At 36.1% G+C, this 27053-nt stretch overlaps 1 protein-coding gene across 1 annotated transcript in view; it reads left to right on the top strand.

The window, feature by feature from the left end:
* MAN2A1 (mannosidase alpha class 2A member 1) overlaps positions 1–27053 on the top strand; it is a 163049-nt gene that overhangs the window by 110403 nt on the left and 25593 nt on the right. The window contains exons 13-17 of the mRNA XM_027100241.1: positions 5411–5576; positions 6900–7118; positions 7843–7965; positions 11116–11230; positions 25103–25236. Coding sequence (XP_026956042.1) covers positions 5411–5576; positions 6900–7118; positions 7843–7965; positions 11116–11230; positions 25103–25236 — 757 coding nt within the window. The remainder of the gene's footprint in view (positions 1–5410; positions 5577–6899; positions 7119–7842; positions 7966–11115; positions 11231–25102; positions 25237–27053) is intronic.

The raw sequence follows: 27053 nt of genomic DNA, 5'->3' as shown, positions 1-27053 counted from the left end.
AGTTTTGTATTATTACCTACCCTATTATACTGAACTCAACAATTTCTCTTTCTCCCCTTCTAGACTATAGATATTCAGAACAGGGACTATGTAGTCACATTCATAAGGTTATAACTACACATACCATGAGGAGTCCTCTCTGTCCTTTTTTTTTTTTTCTTGCCTTTTAATTTAGCCACATGCCATATGGTTACTTTGTACGTGTGTAGATTCTGTGCATCTCTTTATTTATCTCCACCCCCCGCCATATTATCTGAACTCTTGTTTTAAGGTATCTATGTATAACATGTGTGGTTTTGTTAATTTCTTTCATTTAGATTTATATATGCCTTACATAAGAAAGCATATAAGGCAGCTCAGTGACCTGAGTTAATTAAAACATTCATTCCGCCATTCGTGTGATTCATGTAGCAGGGTATCTGGTCAGGACACCAGGAGGGTCTTATAAGGGAAAGGAGAGATTTAATTGCTGTTGAGATTCTACTTTGTGCCAGGTCTGAGCTCTGAGCTCTGTGATTTTCCAAACATTTTATCATTTAACCCTAATTGCAATCTTGTCTCCTGATTTTGTAAATAAAGATATTAAGGCTTGAAGAAATGAAATCACATGTCCAAAGCCTCTCAAATTCTAAGTGCTGTAGTGGGTTTTTGAACTTGAATGTATCTGACTCCAGAGCTAAGGACTCACAGAACTAATCATGATTTTTGAAGATCTAATGTATCTCAGAAAGGCTCCCTTTGTTTTTATAGATTAATTTTTTTTCCTGATGGCTAATATGGTAAGCATTATGTTTTAAACCTAGAAAACTAGGTAGACGATATGAAAAGTTCATATCTAGAAAGTGCAATTTTTGTAAACATATAAAACTATATATTTTCGTATTCAGAATACTGTACAAAGGTTACTACTCTTCTTTAGATGATGCTCCACTAATGAGGCTACTTAGAGAAGATGAATATATTGTTTGAATTTTTTAATATGCTGTCATTGATTAAGAATTGGACAGAGTGAGCTCTACTCTTTGCTTTGTTCTTAACTTTCTCTGTGATCTTGGATCTGTCATTTCCCCCATCTTTGCAAAGTGGTTAATTGCATAGCTTGTCGATGCTATTTTTTAAGGAATTAAAATAATCAAAATGAAAATGATAAAGCTCCACACTAGTAGGTATTATTCACAAATGATAAATTCTCCTACTGGGATTTTTGTGTGTTACTCATTCATCAACTATTTATTGAATGTTATTCCATGCCAGGTACTACACTAGGCACATGAAGTTACGATTACTTTTCATATAACCTGGTGTTCGCTTAATTGGTTTTAAACTGCACTTAAAGGGGACTTGCAAATATTTTTCATTTCTGTCTTCTTTGCACAGCCATAAATGTATGTAGTATTTTTTAATGGTTTTTTGAATAATGTTTTTGCTTTCCTCATGCAGTGAGGTCATAAGATAAACTCTTTAGTATATGTTACAAGATATTTTCTATGCCAGCGTTCCAGTTTATAAATTTTCTTTCACAGATAAAATGTACTGAAATGTAAATAGCTCTTTGTTCATCCTGAGCTTCCTGAAGATAGAAGGTCTGTGGGGATCTTTGGCATCAGTGAAGACAAAGTTCTTCTCAAGTGAATTAGGAACTAAGGGAATCTCCACAGGAAACCGCAGTTGTCAAAATGGTTGTTATAAGCTTGGCCTGTGAATAAAGTGGTTAGGATGGGTAAGAAGATGGTAATAGGGGTAGGACTGAGTTCTAAGTCTGTTGTGGCACTTGTAGCTGCTTGCGCCTCTGCAACATACCTAACCTCCCTGAACCTCAGCTCTCCTATCTGTCCAGTGAAGGATGAAAGGCTGTGCCTCATAGATTATAGGCCTGAGGACTGAACCCCGGCATACAGGAAGCACTCTGTAAGTGGTTAACTCCAGCTTCACTCTCACCAAGAGGCATCTTACTTTCATTCTGCCCTATGTCCAGTCCAAGAAGGAAGTCCACGTGGTCCTAGTCTTTTGTTCATAGTAGGCACTGATTAGATTTGCCTCAGAGAGAGGACCTGGAATGCCACAGTTGTCTTTCTTAACATGACATAAATCATTTCTACAAAAGGAGTGAGGAAATTCTAAATATACTCCTCCTCATTAGAATCTTCAAGGACAGAACCTCGTTTACAGTGGAATTATAGTTCTTCCTAAAATGACTCCCAGTTTGACATGAGCGTACAGATGTCTTTTCATTTCTCTCCATTCCTTTTTCCCTCAGCCACAGTAGATCATAGTTTGCCCTCTCATTTGATTGGCAGGTATCTTCATGAGGTGAAGGTTGTTCATTGTATATAGAAAATTGAGATAATTGCCTGTAGGCAAGTTGCAGGGGCTTAATGTCATAATGCGAGCTAGGAGGCTGGATGTGACTTGGTGACAGATGATAGATAAGAAGCTAATGCAAATATAGGGGAAATTGGGAAAAAATATTTCTGAGCTTCCTATATAGTTACTTCCAAGATAAAATAGAAATTAACTAGCCCCATTTTTCAGCGATATTTTACTCTTTTCATCTGTTAGTGTGGATGAGATAATATTAATTTTTAATAAGTGAGTATGATATTATGATATGAAACCTCCTGGTTCCGTCCACAATTGATTGACTTAAAAGGATTCATGTTTGGAGATATTGGCAGTGTAACAAATGTTTGACTACTAAACATGATAATGACAATGAAAATTTAGTTAATTTGTGATGCTGTACTTATTTCCCAAGGAAATATAATTCATGTATGATAATGCTTTCTCTGTACTCTACTTGAAATGTACGTAGGGGTTTGTGTATCAGATAAATGTGTGCTGTGATGCACTTGAGCATGCTGTGAATCTCTAATTGTGTTAAAAAATTGTTTTCTTAGTGCAGCTTTATACTCATTATATACTCTACACATTTAGTTTTTGAATAGATTCGTGGCATGATAATTACATAATCATTCAGTACAGTAGAAACATCATTATGGTCAAATACTAATTAGCTATGAAAATAAAACAGAACCTAGTTCACAGCTTATTATAAAAAGCTATTTAATATTGTACAAAATGAAGTGTATGGTTGAAATTATTATTTGCTTTAAATTTGAGTCATTTTCTTTCTCGCTGGGAAGAATCAGTGTTTTGGGTGCTTGCTACCTAATTTATTGCTTGGACACATTATATTTTATTATCAGAGCCTTTATAGCCAGCTCTGGGTAGTAGAGCATCAGAGAACTTGAAGTGGGAATTCTGGGTTCTGTACCTAGGTCTGCCTCATGACTTCTGCAGAATTAAGGGACTGGCCTAAGTCTTCAGACTACATGTTCTAGAGTTCTTCACATACTGGCTCTAAGCCCTGGGCACATGGGGTTCAGTAGTAAGTCATTCGTTTCTGGGATGCTGGTTTGAACATCTTTGGTGCTGGACATGAGTGATCCTCAACTGCTTTTCTTCTCCAGTGTACCTGAGGAATATAATATAGTGTAGTTGATAACAATGAACCCTGGCATTTGTGATTCTCCAGGTGTGTTTGTGATAGGAGAACAATCAGGCAAAACGTGAGCTCTGGTGGAGGGCAGTGGGAGGGTGCAAATAGGTTGATTCCTTCAGGTAAGTCTGTTAAGCACACCTCTCAAGGGGGAAGCATTCTCACTCTCCTTGAGAATTGCTTCTGTGGATAAAAATGGGGTTTTGCCTAGCACTTTGAGGCTTCAGTGCCCTTTGTAGATATGTTTTTGCCTGCATGCTTCAGCTGCTCTTTTCTCGTATACATGTGGAATCTCAATGAACGTAAATGGTGTAAGTTAGATCTTGTGATCCTGATGTATATACTACAAGCCTAATAGGAGCCAGAGACGTTCTTATTGTCATATATTGTTACCTTTGGTATCTCACAGTACTGTCTCAATCAAAAGTGCTTCAGCTGATAAACAGCTTATAAGTCAAACATTTTATAGGTTTTACGCTACATCCTCTTTCTTTTCCTTCGTGCTTTTCTGTTATCCTTCACTTTAGTTTTGGCCACTGTATTAATTTTATTTCCTGACAAACCATTTGCAATGCAGTTGAAATACACAGGACACATATAGGATAAAAGAGCGCTGCTAGGCTTTCTGATGCACTAAATAAACAATGCTAGCTTGTTTGGACCAAGTCTGATATCACCTATGGGTAAGAGGGAGAAGTGGTTGACTGACTATTCATTTCTGTGTTCCTGAAGTTACAAAATTATGTAGGAAAGCAAAATATTTCAGATCATGAAAATATTCACTATTGAATCAGTTATATTATTAGTCAGATATCCTCTTTGATACTGCTTATTTTATTTGAAGATAATATGCAAATTGTTTATAAAGTAAAATCATAAATGTTACAAAGAGTGCATAATTCATGAAGTCTGTGACATGATGATCTAGAACGTTTTTACTCACAGGCAAAGCCATGAAGCAGTGAGGATCCAGCAGAGTTATGCTACTGAGAAAACCAAGGATGTTAGGGGATTCAACTGACAATTATTTAAATATCAAAGAATTGAGAGAGAACTTTTAGAAAAATGATTAAGTCCTTGAATATTTTTGTAAATATAGTTATGTTTAAAACCATCCTGTAAAAATGAAATGTTATGTGAAGGATGTCATAATGTACTAATATAAAATATTGTTGGAAAAATTTTGCCAAAAACCCTACTTCATTCTAAGAATTATACTTAGTTGCAAATATTGCCTAAACTTATTTTAATAGTCGTTATTTCCCTTTTCTAGCCAAGTTCCAATCAATTATTTTACCACTATTTATTATAAAATTTCATCCTCTATTTTAAGTGGATTCACTTCAAATGACCTTTCCTCTAGAACCAACTGTCTTGGATAATAAGGGCCCCTGTGTATAAAATATATATGTGAATTATGTGATTCTGCATGTATAGCCGTACATTTCACTGTGTTTTAATGATCTAAAATGAATGAACTAAATGAATTTTAATTGAAATTAGTTGTGACTAAAATGCAAACAGACAATTTATGTATTTTCTTGTTCAGTGAGTTAGGCAGGGATCAGGGTATTAGTGGTACAGGGCTGGTTATTTTAGAAAGACCAATAAAACCATATGTATATAAGTCATTTTCTGGGACATAGAAATAACTTAATTATAGTTGTATTAATGTCTTTCATTTGTATAACATTTATTCTTAGAAAGTCTGAGTCATTATTTCATTACTCTTTGTACTGTGTGGTATTTGTTGTGATGAAATTGCCTGTTCTCCAAAAGTTTTACCAGACTATTTCTTATAATTCTTCTCCTTGTGTTGGCTTTATGACTGTCTATGACCTGAAATCTCACAAATAATGTGGAAAAGTTCAAATATCTTGAGACCCCAATAGTAAAGCGACTGTTTTGCAGGTATCTTGTGGTCTACAATCCTTCAGAACAAGACCGAAACTCAGTAGTCTCAGTCTGTGTGAGCTCCCCGACAGCGCAAGTATCCTCTGCTTCAGGAAAGCCCGTGGAAATTCAAATGAGTGCAGTGTGGGATACAGCAAGTACTGTTTCACAGACAGCCTATGAGGTATGTGCTCTCTATAGAACTTAGAGAGGCAACATGAAAAAAGCATAGCCAGTATATAGTTTATATGTGTATTAATATATATCCCTGAGAGCTGTCAAGTTGGTGTATGTAAAGTGGTTAAAGTTGTAAATGCCAGAGGATTTAACTGGTGAGTTAAATGACACTAAAGGAAAATAGATCCTGTGTTTTCCAAAATATCAATATCTTTGTTAGTATGTGTGTTGTATGTTATTTTTAGAATGTTATTAGTATGTATATTGTATATCTATTGTAACTTGTTCCTGAAGTCATGAAGTAATCATTTCTCATAAAATTTTGAATTTTTTGTCTAACTTAATTTAATGACAGTTATAAATATTGAAATGGAGATAAATACCATCCTTCTAAATAACTTGGGATACTTTCAACTTTTCACTGCAAAGGTGACATTAATATACTGTGAAAGAAAGACTTCCTAAAATAAGTAAGATGCTTCTTTTCTGAGATAATTATGGAAAAAATCTGGATTCAAATAATAGACATTTTTGGGGGGAAATGTCTTAAAATAAGCAATATTAAACTGAACCCCCATATCACTGGAAAGATCTAAATTTTATAGTTTGGAGTACAATTTAAATTGTACTCCAAACCCTAAAGACACAGACATAAGCTAGGAACTCTAAAAGAAAATTAAAAGCCATTGCTGGCTGCTCTTATAAATTCATAATCCTTTAGATAGAAAGGAAAGTATAACACCAGTTTTGGTCAGATTTTACAGGAAACACCCCATTTAGAGAATGGAACAGTAGCTCCTGGAAGGCAGGAGTCATGTCTCATGGTGGGTGCATCCTCCATGCCTTGTTCAGTGTCTGCTGGCCCCCAGGCATTTGATGGCTGGTGTTGATTGAACTAATGTGCTTAATTTTTATACTGTTACACTTACCATTTTTATTTTTAATGTACTGAAATATTATAGTATTATTAAAAGATTCCTAATAATTAGGAAAAATCATTGTTCACAATAAACCCTTACCTTCATGGAGAATTTCCCTGTCTGAGCATCCATTATGAGCACCGTAGGACAATTGAGGATGGTCACATAATTTCATATATTGGATGAAAGCAGTAATGTCTTTGATAGTCTTACCCACTTGAAGTTATTAGTTTCCCTGGATAAACAGAGATGTGGATACTCTACCCATAAGTTATCAAAATATATTTATGGAATATTACTATATTCTCTTTTTTAAATATGGTAGTTTCTCCTTTTTACTAGAAGTATATATGGTTTCCTTTCAGTAGATACATTTCTCTTTAATAAATTCTCTCCTTTATCTTGTAAAGATCTCTTTTCTAGCACAGATGCCACCATTGGGACTGAAAGTATATAAGATTTTGGAAACAGCAAGTTCAAATCCACATTTAGCTGAATATGCCCTATATAATGGTCATATAGCAAATAAAGGAATTTTCAACATGAATAATATAAAAAGTGCTCAAGAAGATATAACTCTAGAGAACTCCTTTATTAAGCTGCGGTTTGGTCACTCTGGGCTTATGGAGGTATGTTCTGAATAGTTCTGAAATTTATAGAAGTCTTGTCACTTTTATTATAATATATGCAGATTACTTCTGCAAAGTGGGAAAAGTGGACACAGATTCTCTGGGAGAAAGGATAGATGAGCTATATGTACCTTCTCCTTGTGGTCCACAGTGACCACTTGCTCCTTCTAAGTGTGGTCTGTGGGGGGTGCTGCTCAGTGGACTGTTTGTTATTTGTCCACAAGATAAGTATGGAAGCTGTGGCTGTTTAGAAATGTTTATGGAAACTTTAAAGTAATTTGACTGAGTAAAATTATGCCTATTGAATCTAATAATAAAAAATTTGAGTGTATATTTGGCATATCACTTTAATTTTTCTAGTAATTCACTTTCATTGTATTTTACAAAAATATTGTTCCATGCATATTGGAAATAAAAATAAATCCACTCCTTTGCTACAGAAAGTTTGAGAAGTACTGGTCTAATCTCTTAATTTGTGTATCTCTTTCTTCCTTGGTGAAATGTGTTCTTTTTGTTCCTATGGCAAAGATTTTAAATCCTAAGGTTAAGTATAAAATTTTGAGTGTTTATCTAAGAATTGTGACTATTAGAGGGTGAATGTTATCATTTTTGAATCTATTGCCAGGTAATTTTTTTTTTTGAAATTGACATATACGTGTAACTAGATACAACTTGTTAATGTCTTAATTGTGAGTTACCTTAATTTTTTTTTTTTTATCCTTAGGAAATGATAAATAAAGGAGATGGTAAAAGTCATGAAGTAAAAGTGCAGTTTTCATGGTATGGAACCACGAGTAAAAAGGACAAAAGTGGTGCCTACCTCTTCTTACCAGATGGGGAAGCCAAGGTAAGTGCTGGTGAGCTGAGCAGTGAATAAGCACTTATTGAAAGAATAATGAGGAGCAAAATAAATGCATCTCAACATTTTGTTATCTATTAGGAATAAATGAGTTGGCTCCATTATATATATCATTATTGACACTTAGCAATTTCTAGTTGAATGTTAGATAAACAAATAATTTCTCAGAGTTGAAATTCAGTTAGGATGCTACAGTGGACAAATGCTTTCTATGGAAAGAAGCTAGATTTGATTTAAGATTAGGGTGCTGCTGTGTTGTTGTGTACATATGTGGCATGGCATATATATAGACACAAAATTCCTAGCCATATGAGAAAAATAGATTGACCACTGAGCCATTTTTCTCCTTAAATTTTAGCACTTTAAAAAGCAAACAAAAAAATGTTTTCCTACCCTTGACTGTAAAGGTAGTATATGCAAATCTTAGCACATTTAATGCAGAAAACTAAGAAAACAATAAAATTTGCCAACTATTCCACAAGCCCATGAAAACCTCTGCCAACATTTTGATATATTTTTACTGTCTTTTATTCTGTGCATATCTTTTTTCCCCCATTTTTAAGTTTTTGTCTTCCTACATGAACATATTTTATTTTTCATTGAGACAGTGCTCACAATTTGATATGTTCTTTGAAAACACGGTTGGTTTTTTTGTTTTTTTTTTGTTTTTTGCGGTATGCGGGCCTCTCACTGCTGTGGCCTCTCCCGTTGCGGAGCACAGGCTCCAGACGTGCAGGCTTAGCGGCCATGGCTCACGGGCCCGGCCGCTCCGCGGCATGTGGGATCTTCCCGGACCGGGGCACGAACCCGTGTGCCCTGCATCGGCAGGTGGACTCTCAACCACTGCACCACCAGGGAAGCCCTGAAAACACAGTTTTAATATACACTTTTGTGTTTTAAAACTTTTAGCTATAAGATGAATGAGGTCTGAGGGTCTGATATATAATATGGTAACTAGTTGATAGCACTGTATTATATAATTGAAATTTGCTAAGAGGGTAGAACTTAAGTGTTCTCACACAAAAAACGTGTGTGTGTGTGTATATATGTGGGGGAAAAAAAAGAATTTCCTATTGTTGCATATGTACATTTTCTCCCAATACTTTACTGCTGTAACATTGTGATAAGCTTTCTCTGTAGCATTCTTTTTGTACAGTGCTAATTATTTCCTGAGAATAACTTTCCAGAAGAGTCATTTTGTGTCAGTGGATGAAGCCTTTTAAGGCTTTTGACATATACGTACTACTTATCTTCCCTCTAGAAAGATGGCATACATATTCACTCCCACCAGTGTTTTTCTGAGAGTAGCTCTCTAGTATGCTATTCTAAGCTTTGAGAATTAGCCATATTAAATGCTTTACCTATAATAATGAGTGAAAAATATTTTACTGTTAAGATTTTTTTGATTATTAGTGAGGTTGAACTTTTTTATGTCTTTATCTTTCATATTTATTTTATGAGTTTCCTATTTAAGTTCTTTGACCATTTTTCTATCGATAGGACTTGTGGATCTGTAAGTATTCTTTATATATGGTAAAATTAATCCTTTTTCCTATTTATTGCAATCCTATATCCTATTTATGCTCTCAATGTGTCATTTAGTTTGTTAATTCTTTTATTTTTCTGTTATGTGGTAGTTTTTAATTTTTGTGTAGTCAATTTTGTATTTTTTTTCTTTAGAGTTTCTTCCTTTGCTTTTACAGTTACACAGGTTTTCTCCACTTTAAGATAAATTAAATATTCTCCGTATTTTGTTGCCTAGGGTCCTGTCTCCTGAAAAAGTTACTTTTGTTCTAGAAAAGCTTGCTAACCAAAATCAAATATAGATTTTAAGAGATTGTGTAGGCCACACTCAGGATTCTAGTTATTTGTCATTGTTTCTGTTTTTTTAAATCATTGAGGAATTAAAGATAAGCTACAGCTCATAGTAGGCATTTCAGGATAGGCAGTGTGGATCCTAAGTATAAGCTACATCAGTGTTTTCTCACTTAACAGCTTTTGTGATTAGACAGGCATTTTGTTTTGACTGACATTTTCTTTTAAAAAAAAAAGTAGCTATGCTATAGAATGTTATACATGGACAATTATAATTACTAACTTATTTTAAATGATTTTATCTTTAAATAGCTCTAATATTAGATAGAAGGATGAAGAGAATCATCATATGTTTACAAAGAAGAAATAAAAGAACATCAGGGAAAGAGACAGCTGAGTTTATCAGAAAAAGGCCTGGACATCACCGTCCTAGGTTTCATTCTCCTCCATTACTTTCTAGCTATATGGTAATTAGGTACAAGAACTTTGTTAACTATAAAGCATTATATTAATTTCAGAATATTTTTCTCTAGCCAAAGAGGTAAATTTGGAAGAAAATTACACAGTTCTGAAAATCTTGTGCTACATTGCAAGCCTAGCTTTTTAGGCTATTGTTGAGCTTTCTAAGGTGTGTAATACTTAAGAAAATAAAATTCTTCATAAATGCTTTAAATTTTGTTTCTGTGTCATATAAGCTATGTGTTTTATTCCCATAGTTTCTTTAATCTAGATTCTAAATAATGAAAACTAAACCAGTGGTTGCCATAGTTTTTCCGAGTTTGGAAGTTGGCTTTATATTCAGCTAGTTCTTGTGAGTAAAAGGGCAGTGTTAGAGTAGTAAACCTGACTGTGATTAAACTATGTTTCTGATTCCTGCTTCCTGTTTGCTTAAGATGATTCCCTGTGGTCATCCTAGCCACCTTCCCAACCCCTGAACTTTAGGGAGCCATGGTTATAATAAATGTTTACCTGAGAAAATGTCACTGCTATAGAACGATTGCTCATTCTAATAAACAACATATGGACAATATAGAAAGATTTTAATTAGAAATTTTTATATCTGGGAGAAATGTTTGTAGATCATCTAGGCCAATCAGGTTGTAAAATTTTTATTTTCTATTTTCAGCAGTTTTTGTCTAGTGCAAAACCTTATATTCAATTTTTGTAGCATGCACATATTCTGATACCTCGTAAGTTTTGTTTTTCACTTAAAATTACAAATATCAGGTGATATACATTTGCCAGTTTGGAAACTATAATAAACATTCCTTGGAAAAACTAAAAGCCAAAATACTTTTCTTAAAAATGTGATTTCCTCCTCAGCCTTATGTTTACACAACACCACCCTTTGTCATAGTGCAACATGGAAGGTTTTTTTCGGACGTGACTTGCTTTTTTGAACATGTTACCCACAGAGTTCGACTGTACAACATACATGGTAAGAAAACAGAAACGCAGATGTGAAACAAATGTATACTGATTCTTGAATTCTTCCTTTTCTTTTGTTGGTTTTAATAAATTAGCAGTTGGTTTTCGGAGATGACAATCATCTGTCTAACCTTGACATCAGACTTATCATATGATTTAAAATGTAGTATTTACCCTTTGATAATTAAAAATGGTAAAACATTTAACGCCTTACATATACTTGTTCTTTTCTTCTGTATATCTTCTCTTTACTATTACAGTATTTGTCTTAAGTCATGTGCTCATTTCTCAGATTTAAAAACAGTATAGTGGTTTTATTTTATAAAATGGAAATTATATTAAATGTGGCTTTCAATTAATGGATCACTGACTACCTCTGTCACACACACACACACACACACACACACACACACACACGGCCTGCCTTAAATATAGAATGTATTGTCATAGTGTACTACTAGAATTTAACTTTAAAAGAAAAATGTTCTCTGCTTGTTCTGCTTGTTTATGACTCTTTAGCTTATAGAGCATAAAATCAGGCAGTTTTCATTGCTTTTAGGACAGTATTGAAGCAGCTTCTTTGTTAATCAAGTGATAAGAAGTAGGCCTTTGATCTCATTAGAAACTGAACTGTGGCCGGTGGCACTGGTCCTTCCATAGGATTTGGGTGGAGCTGTGGTTCCCAAACAATCTCAGAATTGTACAGTTTTGTTGGTTGATTTTGAATTTGCTCTTTTTAGAATGGAGTACTCTTCCAACCACAAGTTTAATCCTGATAACCAGGCCATTTACCATTATATCAACTCTCTTAGAAAAGACCTCATAAAAATGCCACTTTAAATGTTTTGTTGCTGTTAGCTAAGATGAAAAATTAGAAAAGGAAAATATTCTTTCCCAGAATCTTTAGGCAGGTAGACAATAAAGCATTTCAAAACCAGTGATAAAATGAATGGGCAGGCCCTGTTTACTTTTTAAGTATCGTGCGGAAGCAAAGGCTGCTATATTCAGGGAATTTCTTGGACAACTAAGTTCAGTTTTCAAATTTCAGTGTCTAAATTTGATTTTGTTTTTAGTTAACTTTCTTAAACTTCAAATCTCAACGATGTTTGCCTTTTGGTAGAATTTCAGGTGTGGACAAACTTTCTCATGTGACTTCTTAGGTGGTAATGTGATATGTTTTCAGGATTACCCATGATTTGTATGTTGAATTAAGAAGTAAAAGGTCTTCTAGAAGATGGTAAAGTCATATTAGACACTAACTATGTGTCTTTTGCAATTATCTGAAATCACTTTGCTACCTACAAGAAAGTTTGTAGTTTTGAAATAATCTTTTATTTAGTTTCCCAAAACCTTTTAAGTCAGAAACACTATTTTTGGCTATCTCTTTGTACTCTTGCATAAGCCATTGTTTACTGTTTCTGAGAGCCCTAAAACTCCATCTTCACCTATGTTTCACCAAAGGTTTCATTTTATGGGTAGAAAATAGCATGATCACACAGGAGATGTGCTTATCTACTTTTTAAGTTTGCTAAAACTATTGTGTTTTAATGGAGAAGTTCTTCCTTGAATATAACATGGCACCGTTTGGCACAGATCTCCATCATCAGGCTTGGTTTACTATTGCTTTTCATCAGTTATATTTAGGGATAGGCTGTGTCTCAGAGTTGCTGAAGCAACTCATCAGAAAAATTCCAACTTCTCAACAGGTGTATTTGCTTAATTGCTTTTGCTTCTGTTTAATTGCATCCGTCCATCAATGCAACTTCTGAATTTTCTTCTGTTGGCCATGGGATCTGGGTCTCATATCAAAGGGTGGTTTCTGTAAATTAGAGGGCCCTCTTCTGCTTCTGTGGCTGTAGCCTAGCTTGCCGTCATGCTTCAATGGCCAATTTGGAAATTAATAGGCTCTGACTTGGCCCGTTTACTTATTCCAGTAAACATAGTCATCAGAACTAAATGCTTGTCTTTTCTCCTCTTCCCCTCCCCTCCTGTCCCCTACTGAGCAGTCAGAAATGCCCAGTGGCTGACGAGCAGTCCTTTAGCAGGAGCAGGGGCCACGGAGAATTCACTGAGCCCCAGCTCTCCAAGGTGGCAGTGCTGGCTCTGATTAGTCAGTTAAGGAATAGAGGTTGTTTTGAACGGAGTACTTAGAGTATTAGCATAACAAAAATACTAATAAAAAATAAATATGCAGACCTCAGATTGCCTCTGGATGTCTCAGTGAGTGGAATAAACTTGAGCTCAAGCCTTTTTTGCTGATGGTAGATTTTTGCAGCTTGGAAGCAGGAAGCTTCAGAAGTTTGTGGGAAATGACAGATAAATAAGTTGGATATAATGTGAAGTTAACTTAAAGTGCTGTTCAGATGAGTTTTACTGTACTTGCTTGGACTGAACCTGAAACCAGCATATGTAACTATTCAGATCCATCTTTCTTTTTGCTGTCTCAAGCCCAGAGCATTTTTTTTCCCCAACAAGACTACAGTTTGTGAAAAATGGAGATACTAGATCACCTGAAAGGCTTTCTTCCAAACTGTATAGCCTCCCATGTTTGTATCTGAGCTCCTGGGGAAAAAAAGAAAAAAAGCCCAGTTCTAGAGATAGAGCCTTTTCTTGGGAGCCTCTGTGACCCATTTCCATCTATCCTTTTCTTTCATACACTGTTGCGTGAGGGTGCAGGTTGTCTGGATCCTGTCTTAGTGGGTTTTAATTAAATCACTAACCCAGGCCTGTGACAGAGATGTGAAATCTTCAGGGTGTTTGACTCTCTAGGTGTTCATAGTACCTGAAAAGGGTTTGGTTATGCAGCGCTAAAGCGTCTGTACTAAGAAATACTTGACAGCTCTTTTGAACTTTGGCCTCTTTAAACTAGGCTTCTGAGTGATTGATCAAAATGCATAGACAAACTGACTTTTGATCTTAGGTGCTACGAATACTTCAGCCAACTTCCAAGCTTTTATAGATTGGCTTTGGTTTTAAATGTCTTAAGATAACAAAAATATCTATTCTTGAACTTAACTTATTAAACTATTTTCAGGCATAGACTAATTTTGCCCCCTTTAAACTGAGTGGATATGGTTATTTGGATGAGTATTAATGACTAGAGCCTGTTGTTAGTACCAAATTCATGATCAATGGGGGTTGGGGGGAGGGAGACTATTAATATTTTAAGATTACATACTGAAATTGTATGTTTACTAAACGAGTTAATCACACAAAAGATTTTATTATCTCTGAGCAAGAAGGGTGAAGAAACAGAAAATGAGTTTTATTATATATTGTCTTTACTGAGTATCCGTTCATATTAAACCTTTCAAATTCCATTTACTTGAAACATTCTTTTAAAACCTAAGGTAATGCAAACCTGACAAAATATATTTAAATTTCTCAATCTCCTTTTTTAGTTACTCTTTGATTCTTCTCTCCATAAAGTAACTTTTGCCCAATTTAATCTTCAGCAGAAAACAAAGTCAAGGGCAAAAATCAACCAACACTTCCCAAATTACATAAACTGTGTGATCATTGTTGATTTTGAAACAAACTGAGTTGGGAGGCCCGGGTGCAGCCTGACTTCTGGTTTTGTTCTTGGTTTGGTATTTAACTTTAGTTTCTCTATTTGTGTTCTCTCCAGATTCTGAAAATAATAAGCAGTACAGTTTAAAATCTCTCTCTTAACATAATTTAAGCTATTAAAAACACTGTGATTTTATTTTCATTATTGTTCAGACATTACATTCAAAAGGTTTTTAGAAATATTAAATTACAGGAAATTTTGTGCTCACAAGCTTTAAAAGCTTCAAAAGATCAGAGATTTCTAATGAAACATCATGCTTTGCCTTATATCAAGTTAAATAAATCCTTTTTATGGTGACCATAACTTAATGAAATGCCCTTTTAGGACTATTTTATGATTTCTAAAAGATTATTTCATTTATAGAAAATAACATTTTTCTGGAGGAAAAGGTGGGAGAGGTGGGGATTAATTTTTCTGGTAGTGTAATCATCTTTCATTAAATTGAAGCTGTAAATGTTACCAGATATGCTGCTTTAGCTTTTATCATTAACCTTGGATTAGAAGATAGAATATAATACAAGCAGAAACCCCTGTACCACCTTGTGTTATAGGAATTTGTTTTTTTACCATCACAAAAAATACGTATCTTGCTGTGATGTTATGATCAGTAAGTGACATTCACGAGCCGTAGTTTCATTTGTCTTCAGAGTTGTAATTATTAGACTGGTGCTATTTTCTGACATAAACTGCTACTTTGAAGAATTAGGTTGCTATGGGTTACCAATGTATCATGTTCATTTTCACTGGCACAAGGTTCAGGTTCCAGATCTGTTAATATATACCTTCAAGGTATTTTTCCCCCCTCAGGACTATGTTCTCCTAGGCAGGTGTTTGTGAGTGAGTGAGTGAGTGAATGTGTCTGTGTAAACCATGTTTCAGCCCTTAGGAGAAATACCTTAAACGCAGTAAATACTTTTGCCTGTTTTCCACCAACATATTATGAAAGTACTGCATGTAGTGGATCTTGCCAAAAGAAAGTACACAGTAGCCTGGGGGTAAAATGTAATGAACTGCCATCAAGAAGTATGGAAGAAAAGACTTTCCTTTGGCTGAAATGACTGATAATTTCCTTCCAAGGACATATTTAGCAATCAAAGAGAAGTTGCTTTGTTTTTCTTCTGTTTTGAATATATAATCTAAATGGATTCATAACATGACCCTTGACTTTTAGAGAGCCAAAATGAATTGTATCCAGTTAAACATATAAGAGAATCACTTTGGGAATTAGAGATCTGAATCCTTAGTTTCGCCTCTAAGCAAACTAGAGTGACCTTGAGTTTGTTCTTTAACTTCTTAGGAGAGAAAGACTAGATGGTCAATTAGGTATCACCATCAAAGAGTCTTAACAACACTTGTTTTCACATCAAGTTTCTTTGGTGCTTGACTCCTTGCTCCTAAATTCATCTTCTAAGGATGCTTGAATCTGCGGCCCTCATCCCTGGAGTCCTTCCACTTACAAACAAGGTCTCACAGCTTCGCTGAATTTGTTTTTATTTCCATAAAAAGATTCATGAGGATATTAAAATGGTTTATAATCAATCTCTCATTTTTCCCAGGACTACGTTCCATATTTAGTTTGATTTAAGAGTAAAAAGCATTAAGTAAGTTATGGCTAGGCAGACTTAGGTAATTAAAACATTTTTGGAATATCATAATATGCAATTGACTGCTAAGAATTTTTTTCCTGTTAATTGGAACTTTTAAAAAATGAAATAAGTAGCTATGTGTCAAATCTGATTATTCCCTATAGGCGTGAAAAGGAAGGTTATTTTAAGGGACTATAAGCACATTCTGGTTACACAAATTCAGAACTCAGAGGTTATCTTGGGGGCTGTTTGACAGCAGCTGCTGCATTGAAGGCATGGCTTCTTAGTGGGAAATAGCATCATCTCCCACAAATATGTGTGGTACTGAACTCAGATGAAGGGAATAGGGATGGGAAACACAGGCAAGTGTGACGGTTAAGAGCTCCGACTCCAGAGTCAGCCCATGTACATTTCATTCCCAGCTTCCAAACCTGCTCTGCCGCTTACCAGGTGTTTGACCTTGTGCAGGTTATTACATACATGGTCTTGGCTTTATCATCCTAAAAATGATGACAATAATAGAGTCTTCCTCATAGGAGTGTTGGAGGATTAACTGAGTTAATGTACATAAAACCTGACACACACTAAGTGTTGTATCTCCTTAAGAAGGATGTGCAGGCCTGAGAGAGTGGTCATTGGAGGGTTGAGGCATTTGGAGAAGATTTGATAAAGGAAGTGAGTTTCTGAGATGCTAGGTCTTAGAGAAATGTCACTTGAATGGGCAGAAAAGAGGAAAAGAATAGCACAAAGTGTGAAGTGGTGTGGGTGAGATCAAATTCCCTTGTTCCTATAAGAATTTGAAGAATCTGTGTCCGTTACATATTTGTTATTTGACATCTAGTTTTCCTTTATACATTTAAATATTTGCAAAGGGTTTTATTTTTGGTATACTGTAAATATTGACATTTTAAGATAAGCATATCCAATGGGTAGCAATTTGATACTAAATCATGCATTTTTTTTTAAGGGCTCCTGACTTATTTATTTATTTAAAAATTTTTTTGGCTGTGTTGGGTCTTCGTTTCTATGTGAGGGCTTTCTCTAGTTGCGGCAAGCGGGGTCCACTCTTCATCACGGTGCGCGGGCCTTTCACTGTCGCGGCCTCTCTTGTTGCGGGGCACAGGCTCCAGACGTGCAGGCTCAGTAGTTGTGGCTCAAGGGCCTAGTTGCTTCGCGGCATGTGGGATCTTCCCAGACCAGGGCTCGAACCCATGTCCCCTGCGCTGGCAGGCAGATTCTCAACCACTGCACCACCAGGGAAGCCCAAATCATGCATTTTTTAAAAGCCTCAACAAACTCTTTTATTTTTTTTTTTTCTTCGATACGCGGGCCTCTCACTGTCGTGGCCTCTCCCATTGCGGAGCACAGGCTCCAGACGCGCAGGCTCAGCGGCCATGGCTCACGGGCACAGCCGCTCCGCAGCATGTGGGATCTTCCCGGACTGGGGCACAAACCCGTGTCCCCTGCATCAGCAGGCGGACTCTCAACCATTGCGCCACCAGGGAAGCCCCTCAACAAACTCTTCTTAAACAGTCAAATTTCATATCATTATTTTCTCCTTGAACTCATATTTCCATTCTACTTCCTCCACCAAATTTCATCTTAATATAATACTTTATGCTTGAGAGTCTTATTATTGGTCAACTTTTCATTCTTCTTCTGAAAGAAATATATATATGTGTTTTAAATATATATATATATGTATGTTTTAAAATTCTGTCATCCTAAAACTTGAAGTATTAAATTTCTTCTGGATTGAGTTATAAAAATTGTTATAGTATATGATTGATCAAAATGTATAATTGATCTATATATATTACCACTTTGATCATTTATAAACTTTAATAGAAACATTTTTCTTAATGACATGAATTGTACCGTTTGTATCCTAAATGTTTATGCATTCATTGGTAAATGTTACTTATTGCTAGAAGAGATAGGTTTCAGCATTGATTGTATTCTTTTTGTTCTTATAAATGAAAGGCAAAGGAATGTTGCTAACATAAATAAGTAGGTGGAAATTGAAGGAGTTTAGTTATGAGAATGCCATTTAATTCCTTGAACTCCTTCTGAGTTATATTCCATAAATCACAGTGATCTATTGCCAAACATTAATCAATTATTTTTAATGATCTACTGTCTGACAATTTTACTAGGTAACCTTCAATTTTGTTGAAAGCCAACAATTGGAAAACCATGTGTTTTGCAAAAATATTCATTCCCTGGTTGTTGAAGTTCAATCAGACACCAATACTTCAAATTGTTTTTGTTCAGCCCCACTTGAGTTAGGGTGGGTGAGAGGCATGCTGCTGCCTTTTTTTTCTTTCTTTTTTCTTTTTTTTGGTTAAGCTGGGAGAAGGAATAGTGAAAGTGTGGTTTAAAAAAAAGAAAAGGAAGAACCACATGCTTCCATGGCGGGTCTGTTTCAGTGGAATCTGAGCTTCCTATCTAAAAGCACCTTGGAAAAGAGTATGTTTGCAAGAACAGGAAGTAGGCAACTCCAGAGTGACTGTCAGTGTGGAGGCAGGCAGACCACTGAGATTACTCCAGCATCCTTCCTTCTCTGTACTAGACCAGCCCAAGTCTGGACTGTGGGTCATGAGTTGTTTATTCACCTCCCAGGTTAGTTAGACCACGTCTGTTTTGGATTTAAAAGAATGTTACTGCTGTAGGTGTTATGTTCCTCCAAAACAGGGCTTCTAAAAAACCTGTTGTTTTTTAAAATCAGTGTTTATTAGAAAAAAAATGACAGATTCCCAGTTTTGTTGTGTATGTTTCAGTTATTAGGCCTTTTTCACATATATCATACTTAATTGGTAGAATCTTTAACCAGAATTTGTAATCTGTGTGATCGAAATGCTATACCTTTCTTATTATGCATTTACTTTTGTGTTATTGTGAGAAATATTGAAATGAAGAGCATAAAGTATGTAGACTAGTGCCTAGCTCATACGTTGATCAGTCAGCAGTGGTAGTTATTTATCTAGTGCTTTATAAATGAAACACAGTGATGCATCATTATTTTCTTAAATTTGAGTCTTGGAATGAAATTTACTAAACTGTGTATTCCTGAAAGCAGACGTTAAAATTTTCACTTGTGGAGAAATAATCAACGTGAACATTTACAGGCCTGGAAATCAGCAGGTACCTCAGAGAATAAATTAGATCTTGTAATGGATGATAAGTTGAGTCAGTCAACATGGATAAAAAGGTTATCCGGTTGTGGGAATTACTACCATTTCTATTCTTGGTACTTTCAGATGGGAGTACAGTTTGTTTGTTTTTTTTTAATATAGTCATGATAATATTTGCTCTTTAGAAACATTATCTACATGTTGACCTACTAAATTTATCATTGTTGTGTATTGTCATTTAAGTGTATGTGTCAAACTAAGCAGTGTGTGTTAATTAATAATCATGTGTCAACTCCCAGTTAAGTTGGATAAGTTTACAAAAACAGTGTCACAAAGTAAATACATACTAGGAGAGTTACTCTTATATTTTTGATCATTTAAATACAAAACAAAATACTCCGAAAATTGAAGGGGAGATATTCAAAATTAGGAGCCCTGGTTTTTCATGACAGTTCTTATTGCCTTACTTCTGCTATGACATGAGGGCTCAGGCCTTCTCTCCGTTCAGACACAGATTTGAGGAAAAGGGATGAGGACAGCAGATTGATAGCAAGGTTCCATTTTTGCCCCAGAGCACACATTTTAAGGACAATCACTGAAAGACCTTGCTTTAAATCCTGGGTGGGTTTTTTGAGGATTTATTTTATATTTGATTTCCTATCTATGTCACATTTCAGTTAGACTTTTGTTTGAAGGCTTAAACACCTCTCTTAGGGCTCTCACCTTCACTTTTCATTTTCCCAGGTGGGTGTGGGCCAGTTGCTGTTTTTCCATCTTGATCTGATAACTTGTCCTAAGCACACATTGAGTGCCACTAATAAGATATTGGATTCTTGCTGGAGTGAGAGAGGGGCTCTCTTGCTCTTTTCCCCAAGCTGCTGCCTCTTATTCCTATAACTACTTCAGTGTCGTGAGAGAGGCGTCCGATTTATATTCCTTGGAAAAGTATGCCTTGCATTTCAGAATTGTTAGAATAAGGTGGTCTAGGCAGGTGGAGAGGGCTGAATTAGGCTGGTCCAGATAGATTTTAGAATGATCTGACATGAAGAGAGTAGACTGTGCAGAGGAGATACGCCTAGGATTCTCCAGAGGCCCTCAGTTGCTGCTCAGAGCCATGACCCCAGCCTTTCCATCTGCATGACTTAGTCATTAGACCATCCTGGATATTTGCTCCACCTCTTCTTTCAGGCACAGGGCATGTGTTCAAGGCGCCCTCCAGTTTTTCTCTCCATACTCAAAGGAGTATGTTTCTTGGTTTCCTTAAGACCAGTGCTGATCAACGGAGTCAAGAGGGTCTTGCCTTCCGACCCTGATCCCTTGCCTCCTTAGTTTCATTTTTCCCTGCCATCTTAGAAAATAATCTTTTTTAAAAATGCTTAAAATTATTTTTATGTATAAAATGCAAATTATATACATGTATGTGTGTGTGTCTATTTACACACATACTCTTTTGACAAAAATTACACACATTATGGACATAACATAAAGTCTCTCTGGAATCTGTGTCTGGCCCCTATCCACTGGTCAAGAGAGGTAATACAGATATTTGCACGCTCTCTCTCTTTCTCTCTCTCTCTCTCTCTCTCTCACACACACACACACCTACAGAAATGTATAGTATTATGTTTGTGTCTGTGTCAGCATAAAGTTTATTGTACTGTGCAAACGCTCTGTTTGCTTTTCCCATCAGATCTTTCTCTGCCAGGACAGAGAGTTGCCTCCTCCTTTTCATTTGCTACACAGCATTCCATAGCATGGGTGTACCTGATTTTATTATTCATTTGCCTGTTGATGGACATCTAGCATGTTTCCCCATTTTTTTTACTCTTGGCACCAGTGCACTCGCTGTAAACATGCTTGTGCTCGTGATTAGTGTTCATTTTAGGTAGATAAGAGAGGTAATTAGGGTATGTGTCTTTAATATTTAATATATATTACTTTATTGGCTTCTAAAGTGACTGTGACGTTTTGAAAGAGATTTTTGGATTGTTTTAAAGAAGTTTTGGGTTCTGGCAAGCCTTGTCCCTTAATTTTATTTCACTCAATTCAGTAACTCTCGCAGCTTATCAGATCCCAGATCAGTGCCCTCTCTCCTTGTTTGAAAATAGTCTGGAGCTCTCCTCTCTACTTAAGCATTCCTACAAAGCTTTTCCCAATCCTTGGTCCCAAAGTAATTTCAACATTTTCCAGTAGTTGGTCTGCTATTGAGACATGATGGTTGAGAGGTTTAGTCCTGGTTCTGCCAGGCCTTGTGATCTGGGGCAGATAATTTCCTCCTAGGCTTAGGGTCAGGAATGATTATATGTAAAGCCTATAATGTATGGTACATAGTAAGCACTTGGTACTTGTTGACTGTTGTCATTCCCCTATGCAGCTGAACCCTTCACTCACTTCTTGTGTACCTATTATGTGCTGGGAGCATAAGATAAATAAGACATGGTCCCTATACCTGAGGAACTGACCTTCTAACATGCATGTGTTTGCTCAAAATGAAAGTACTTACTCATCTTTTATCTATTTGAACCTTATCTATAGCCCATCTGCTTTCTCCCAACCAGTTAACTTCTGCATCATGAGGGACAGCCTCTCACATCTTTACTCATTCTGTTTAACAGTGATTCAGCACCGACCACCTGCCCAAAACATTGTTAAAAACTGAAATATGAGATAGTGTATAAGACAGTCTGTGTTTGTGAGCAGCTCATAGGCTCTAGGGAGGAAAAATTAAAGAGCTCCAGGGTTCTGAAACACTCGTTTGGCTTCTTTGTTATAGCTTTTCACCTGTGAACTGGCTAAATTTTACTTTGCATTGCCTGTGTGTTAATAAGGATAAACAATCTCCGTCCTCTCTTCTCCAAGGGCACAGAGTGTGAGGTGCTAGCAAAAGGGCACTTAGTTCTCTGTTGAAACCTGGGAATGGCCTCACACCCGCTCCCCCTCCCCCATGGACTACTCTTGTTAAGTAGGAGCTATTTTCTTTCCCAGGATTGAAGGAAAACTAGAAGGACTTAGAAAGCCCTGGCCATCTGTGCTCAGGTAGAACCATTTTAGTAAAAGTATCTTTTGCTGCCACATCCTGCAAAGATCCAGCATATCACTGGGACCACTGGGTTTGTACCCCTGCTTCCTGGGGAGTTCTGCCCTCAGTCCCATGAGCTTCTTTGGGACTGACACATCTTAGGAATTCTTGACACAGAATAGGAAAAGTCAGCAGTCTTCTTTCTCCCTCACACATGTTCTTCTTTTAAAAATAATTCTTTTTCTTTGAGAACTCAGGGATACCTCCTTGCTTTTTTTTACCATTACAGGTTTCGTTTGGTTTGTTCACAATAAGTATATTAAGTTTGAACTTATTTTAAGTCTACCCTGGCACAGAATTTAAATCAATGTCTTGCTGAATTGTGAATGGACGTGAAGGCTCCTTTTAAAGGAGCTTTAAGCGTTTGTTGCCCCAACAGGATCTGAGCATAATACTGAGCTTGAGAAAGATGATTTTCTCAATGGAAATAATTTATCATTGCTAGAGATAATGTGAAATTACTAATTTTTTCTCGAAGCATGTTTTTTGTAAATGTTTTCCAGAGATACATACCTTGAAATTAATGATGGTCTCCTTTGTGAAGACTTTATTTCATTTCATGTATTTTGTTGACCCCTGAGATAATAGTCCATCTAGAGAGGAGAAAACATAAAGCAGTACTAAAAACGCTATGAATGCTTTCAGTAAAGTAGAGTCAGTTGCCATCTGCTGTTTTCCCTAATGCTGCATTAATACTAGCATCTCTAGTGCTACATGTTGGGTTTTGGGCATCTTTGGTTCATTTGTGGATGCTTGTCTTTTAAAATTTTATATACAATTCATTTGGTTTTAGAAAAATATTCTGGACAATGTAAGTATACTGGAAGGAAAGTTTGCATTTAAAGTAATGCATTTCCCAGTTCAAAGAACACACTATTGTTCTATCACCAGCATATGCACTTGCTTTTTTTTCCCCCCCAAACTTCCCAATAGTGGTGAAGAAGTTTGGATCAACTATGTTGGCAGGTTCTGGTAATTCTCAGAAGGAAATGTATGTATGCATTTAATTAGCAGAGGTTAGTGGTTCAGACTGTGGCTATAAAGCAGGAAAAAAAATGGCACTTCCTTCCCCCACCCATGGAGATCATGCTTATCATAGTAAGAAACTGAAGTTGGCTCTGGTTGAGGTTGTTGAGTTGGAAAGACAACATCTACCAGAAGAGAATTTCTGTGAGCATGCTGAAAATTATATTGATGGAAACTGCAGCCCATTTAGTATTGTTACCATATTATTATTTATGGTGTACAATTTCCAGTTGTACTTTTCACATAAACCTATAATGCCTGGGCCAGCTGCATTTACATTTTTTCCACAAATCCCACAGATCCAAACTTCCTTTCTATTTGCTGTCTAAACTCTGGGGATTCTTCTTGGCTCCTGGAAAAAGCCTTCCTCACCCTCTTTCTCCCCTCCCTGCTTTTCTGTACACAGCCCTCTTTCTCTAAAGAGTACGCTGGTTATCAGCAGAGTGACAGATTGCGTGTGAGAAGGGGGAGAGGTGGGTCATGAATAACAACGGTGGTTAAGTGTCCAGGGTTCTTGGAACCTCAAAAAACTTCAGCTGTATGAAATAGGATATGGCCAATCTTTCTTCTTTGACCACTTTCGTAATCATTCTCTTCCTTAGAAGATCCTACAGTATCTTCTATATCCACTCAAATCTGTATTAAGAGTGTTGGGTTTCTTCATAACTCCTCTCTCCAGCTCTGAAATAGACCCAAGGGTTCACTGAGGACCTGAAGATATAGTTAGGGTAGCATGACAGATAGAAATTAGTAAATACTTCAGCCTTATCCAAAAAAACCAAAAATGTTCGATACATCTGGGACTTTTTCAAGCTCTCCTCTGCTTTATATAGCAAAGGGCAAAATGAATCACTCCATAACAAGGGATCCTAAGAGACACCAAACTCAATTTAAATTGACTTAAGTTCTGGGGAGCTCTCCAGATTATACTTCACAAATACTAATATGGTAATACCAGTTTTAGCCATAAATCATTGCATTGGACCTCCTGTCTCTTTTCCTGGCTATAGATCATGGGCAGTAATACACTGTCTCTTGAACCACCAGGGTGTAAATTTCGCCACTCATAATTTCCAGTGTGTGAGGAGAGCCTGGTGAGGAAGTAGGCTTGAATGGTTCTGTTGGGGAGTGGCAGTGCACATGAGTGGTGGATTGGCCTGTAGTGTGGCTGACCTTTTCTCATTTAATGTCCTCTTTCCCCTCTGGATCTCATTGTAGAATCATTTGCATGTTATATTTCACCTACATTTATCTCATTCTAGCCTCTTCATCCTTCTGTTGAGTTATATATGCCCCTGAATAAATGTTTTCTATTGTCTGATTTAAAAAAAGGTAAATTGTGACACCATTTCGCATATGAGAGATAGTAAAGATAGGAAGTAGGAAACAGGAAAATACCTGTAACGTTAGAAAGAGTTCTGTATAGTATATTTAAGAAAAGCGCGTCAATTATTTTTTATTAATGTATATATTCTTTTAACTTTAGGAATAGAAGGACAGTCTGTGGAAATTTCCAATATTGTGGACATCCGAAAAGAACATAACCGTGAGATTGCAATGAGAATTTCTTCTAGCATCAACAACCAAGATAGATTTTATACTGACCTAAATGGATACCAGGTAATTTCCCTTTAAAATGTTTAAGTAATGGTTATAATATGTAACTTTTATATGTGATGATGGGCCAGTTAATTTTGGAATATTTGAAAAAATATGCTTAAGCTTGCAAATTATTTCTGAAATAAAACTGAATTTTAACAGACACTTTTAGGTTCTGTATTCAACCATATTTTCAAGGTTAGAACAAATATATTTGCAAGACTATTTTGTGAAATGTCTATTTGTAAGGATTTATTTTTTCAAAGGAAGATTTAGTGACCATTACGCATGTTAAATACCTGGATGCTAAAATGTATATGAATTTATCTAATAGAAAGGGAATATTAATTAGGGACTGATGGAGTATATCTTTTTTTTTCCTCATAAGGAATTGGTCTATGTATATTTAGTTTATTCCACATATGTTTTTAAATGTATGATTTAATACTGGGCTCTTTTAAATTTCAGGAAAACTCTTCTCTCTGATGTATATGTGTGTGTACATATATACACACACATGTGTACATAGACATAGATATACAAATAAAAACATCAGTTTAGAAATGTGAGTAGGTGTGTATTTAGTCAAAATTTTCATGAAATAGTTTAAAATAGTAATGGGAAAATTGATTCATAAAAATTTTTAAGATTGTCATTTCTCTAATTTACTAGAGCTCTTCTGATTGTTACCTAAATCTCTGTATTCAGTGTATGTGTGTAACACCATATCTTTGAAATAATACTATTAGAAACATGAGCATGTTTGTTTTTGTTTGTTTGTTTGTTTGTTTGTTTGTTTTGCGGTACCCAGGCCTCTCACTGCTGTGGCCTCTCCCGTTGTGGAGCACAGGCTCCGGACGCGCAGACTCAGCGGCCATGGCTCACGGGCCGAGCCGCTCTGTGGCATGTGGGATCTTCCCGGACTGGGGCACGAACCCATGTCCCCTGCATCCGCAGGCGAACTCTCAACCACTGCGCCACCAGGGAAGCCCCATGAGCATGTTTTTGAGGCATTAGCATTTTAGAAATTTCTGGCTACGAATAGAAATAATTTCACAAATGCTGTTACTTTGATTTTCAACTGGGATGAGTGGAAGGGATTGTGATAATTTTCTCTTCTACAATTTCCTGCAAAAGTTAAATTTAAACCTTTTCAGAGCATAAAAATTGCAGCATACATTTTGAATTAACATGTTAATTCTTCTACAGCTGTTTGGTTTTCAAATGAAGCCCTGGCTTTATGGTGATTCATTTTCCTTGTGTACAAAAGAAAGGCTTTTCTTAAAGTCTTACAGAAGCAGTAATATGTATGTGTGGGTGTATACATGAATGAAAAAACTTAGTAAAAATGAATAAAAATGTGAATTTTCTTTACAAGGTTCGACCATTTTAATAAATAGGAAAATATTATTTTTAAGTCTATAGCCTAAGTGTTTCCTCTTTTTTAGAATAGGCCATTTCTTAAGCTTTGAAAAGAGTAGTTACTTGGGCCAAACTGGAAGTCTAGACCCGCAGGTAGGGAGTGAGGGTAACAGCTACACAATTGTGACAGTTTTAAATGTCTTTTTTTTAAGTATACAACTAAGTGGAGTAGGAAGATCAGGATTGGAGATTTCTTTCTAATTAGCTTCCCTTCCTTCCTTTTTTTTTTTTTTTTTTAACATTTTACAGTTGTTTTTTCCACCAGTTTGTTAATGTCCTAGGGCTGTGATATAAACCGCCACAAACTGGGTGGCTTAAAACAACAAAAATTTATTCTCTCACAGTTTTGGACATTAGGAGTCCAGAATCAAGATGTAGGCAGGGCCCCACTCCTTCCATCGGCTCTAGGGAAGTAT

Source organism: Aethalodelphis obliquidens, unplaced genomic scaffold (genome assembly GCF_003676395.1).
Source record: "Aethalodelphis obliquidens isolate GAN/ISIS:26980383/991018 unplaced genomic scaffold, ASM367639v1 scaffold4, whole genome shotgun sequence".
NCBI lineage: Eukaryota > Metazoa > Chordata > Mammalia > Artiodactyla > Delphinidae > Aethalodelphis > Aethalodelphis obliquidens.
The sequence above is the reverse complement of the archived record's forward strand: the minus strand, read 5'-3'. Positions and strand labels throughout refer to the sequence as shown.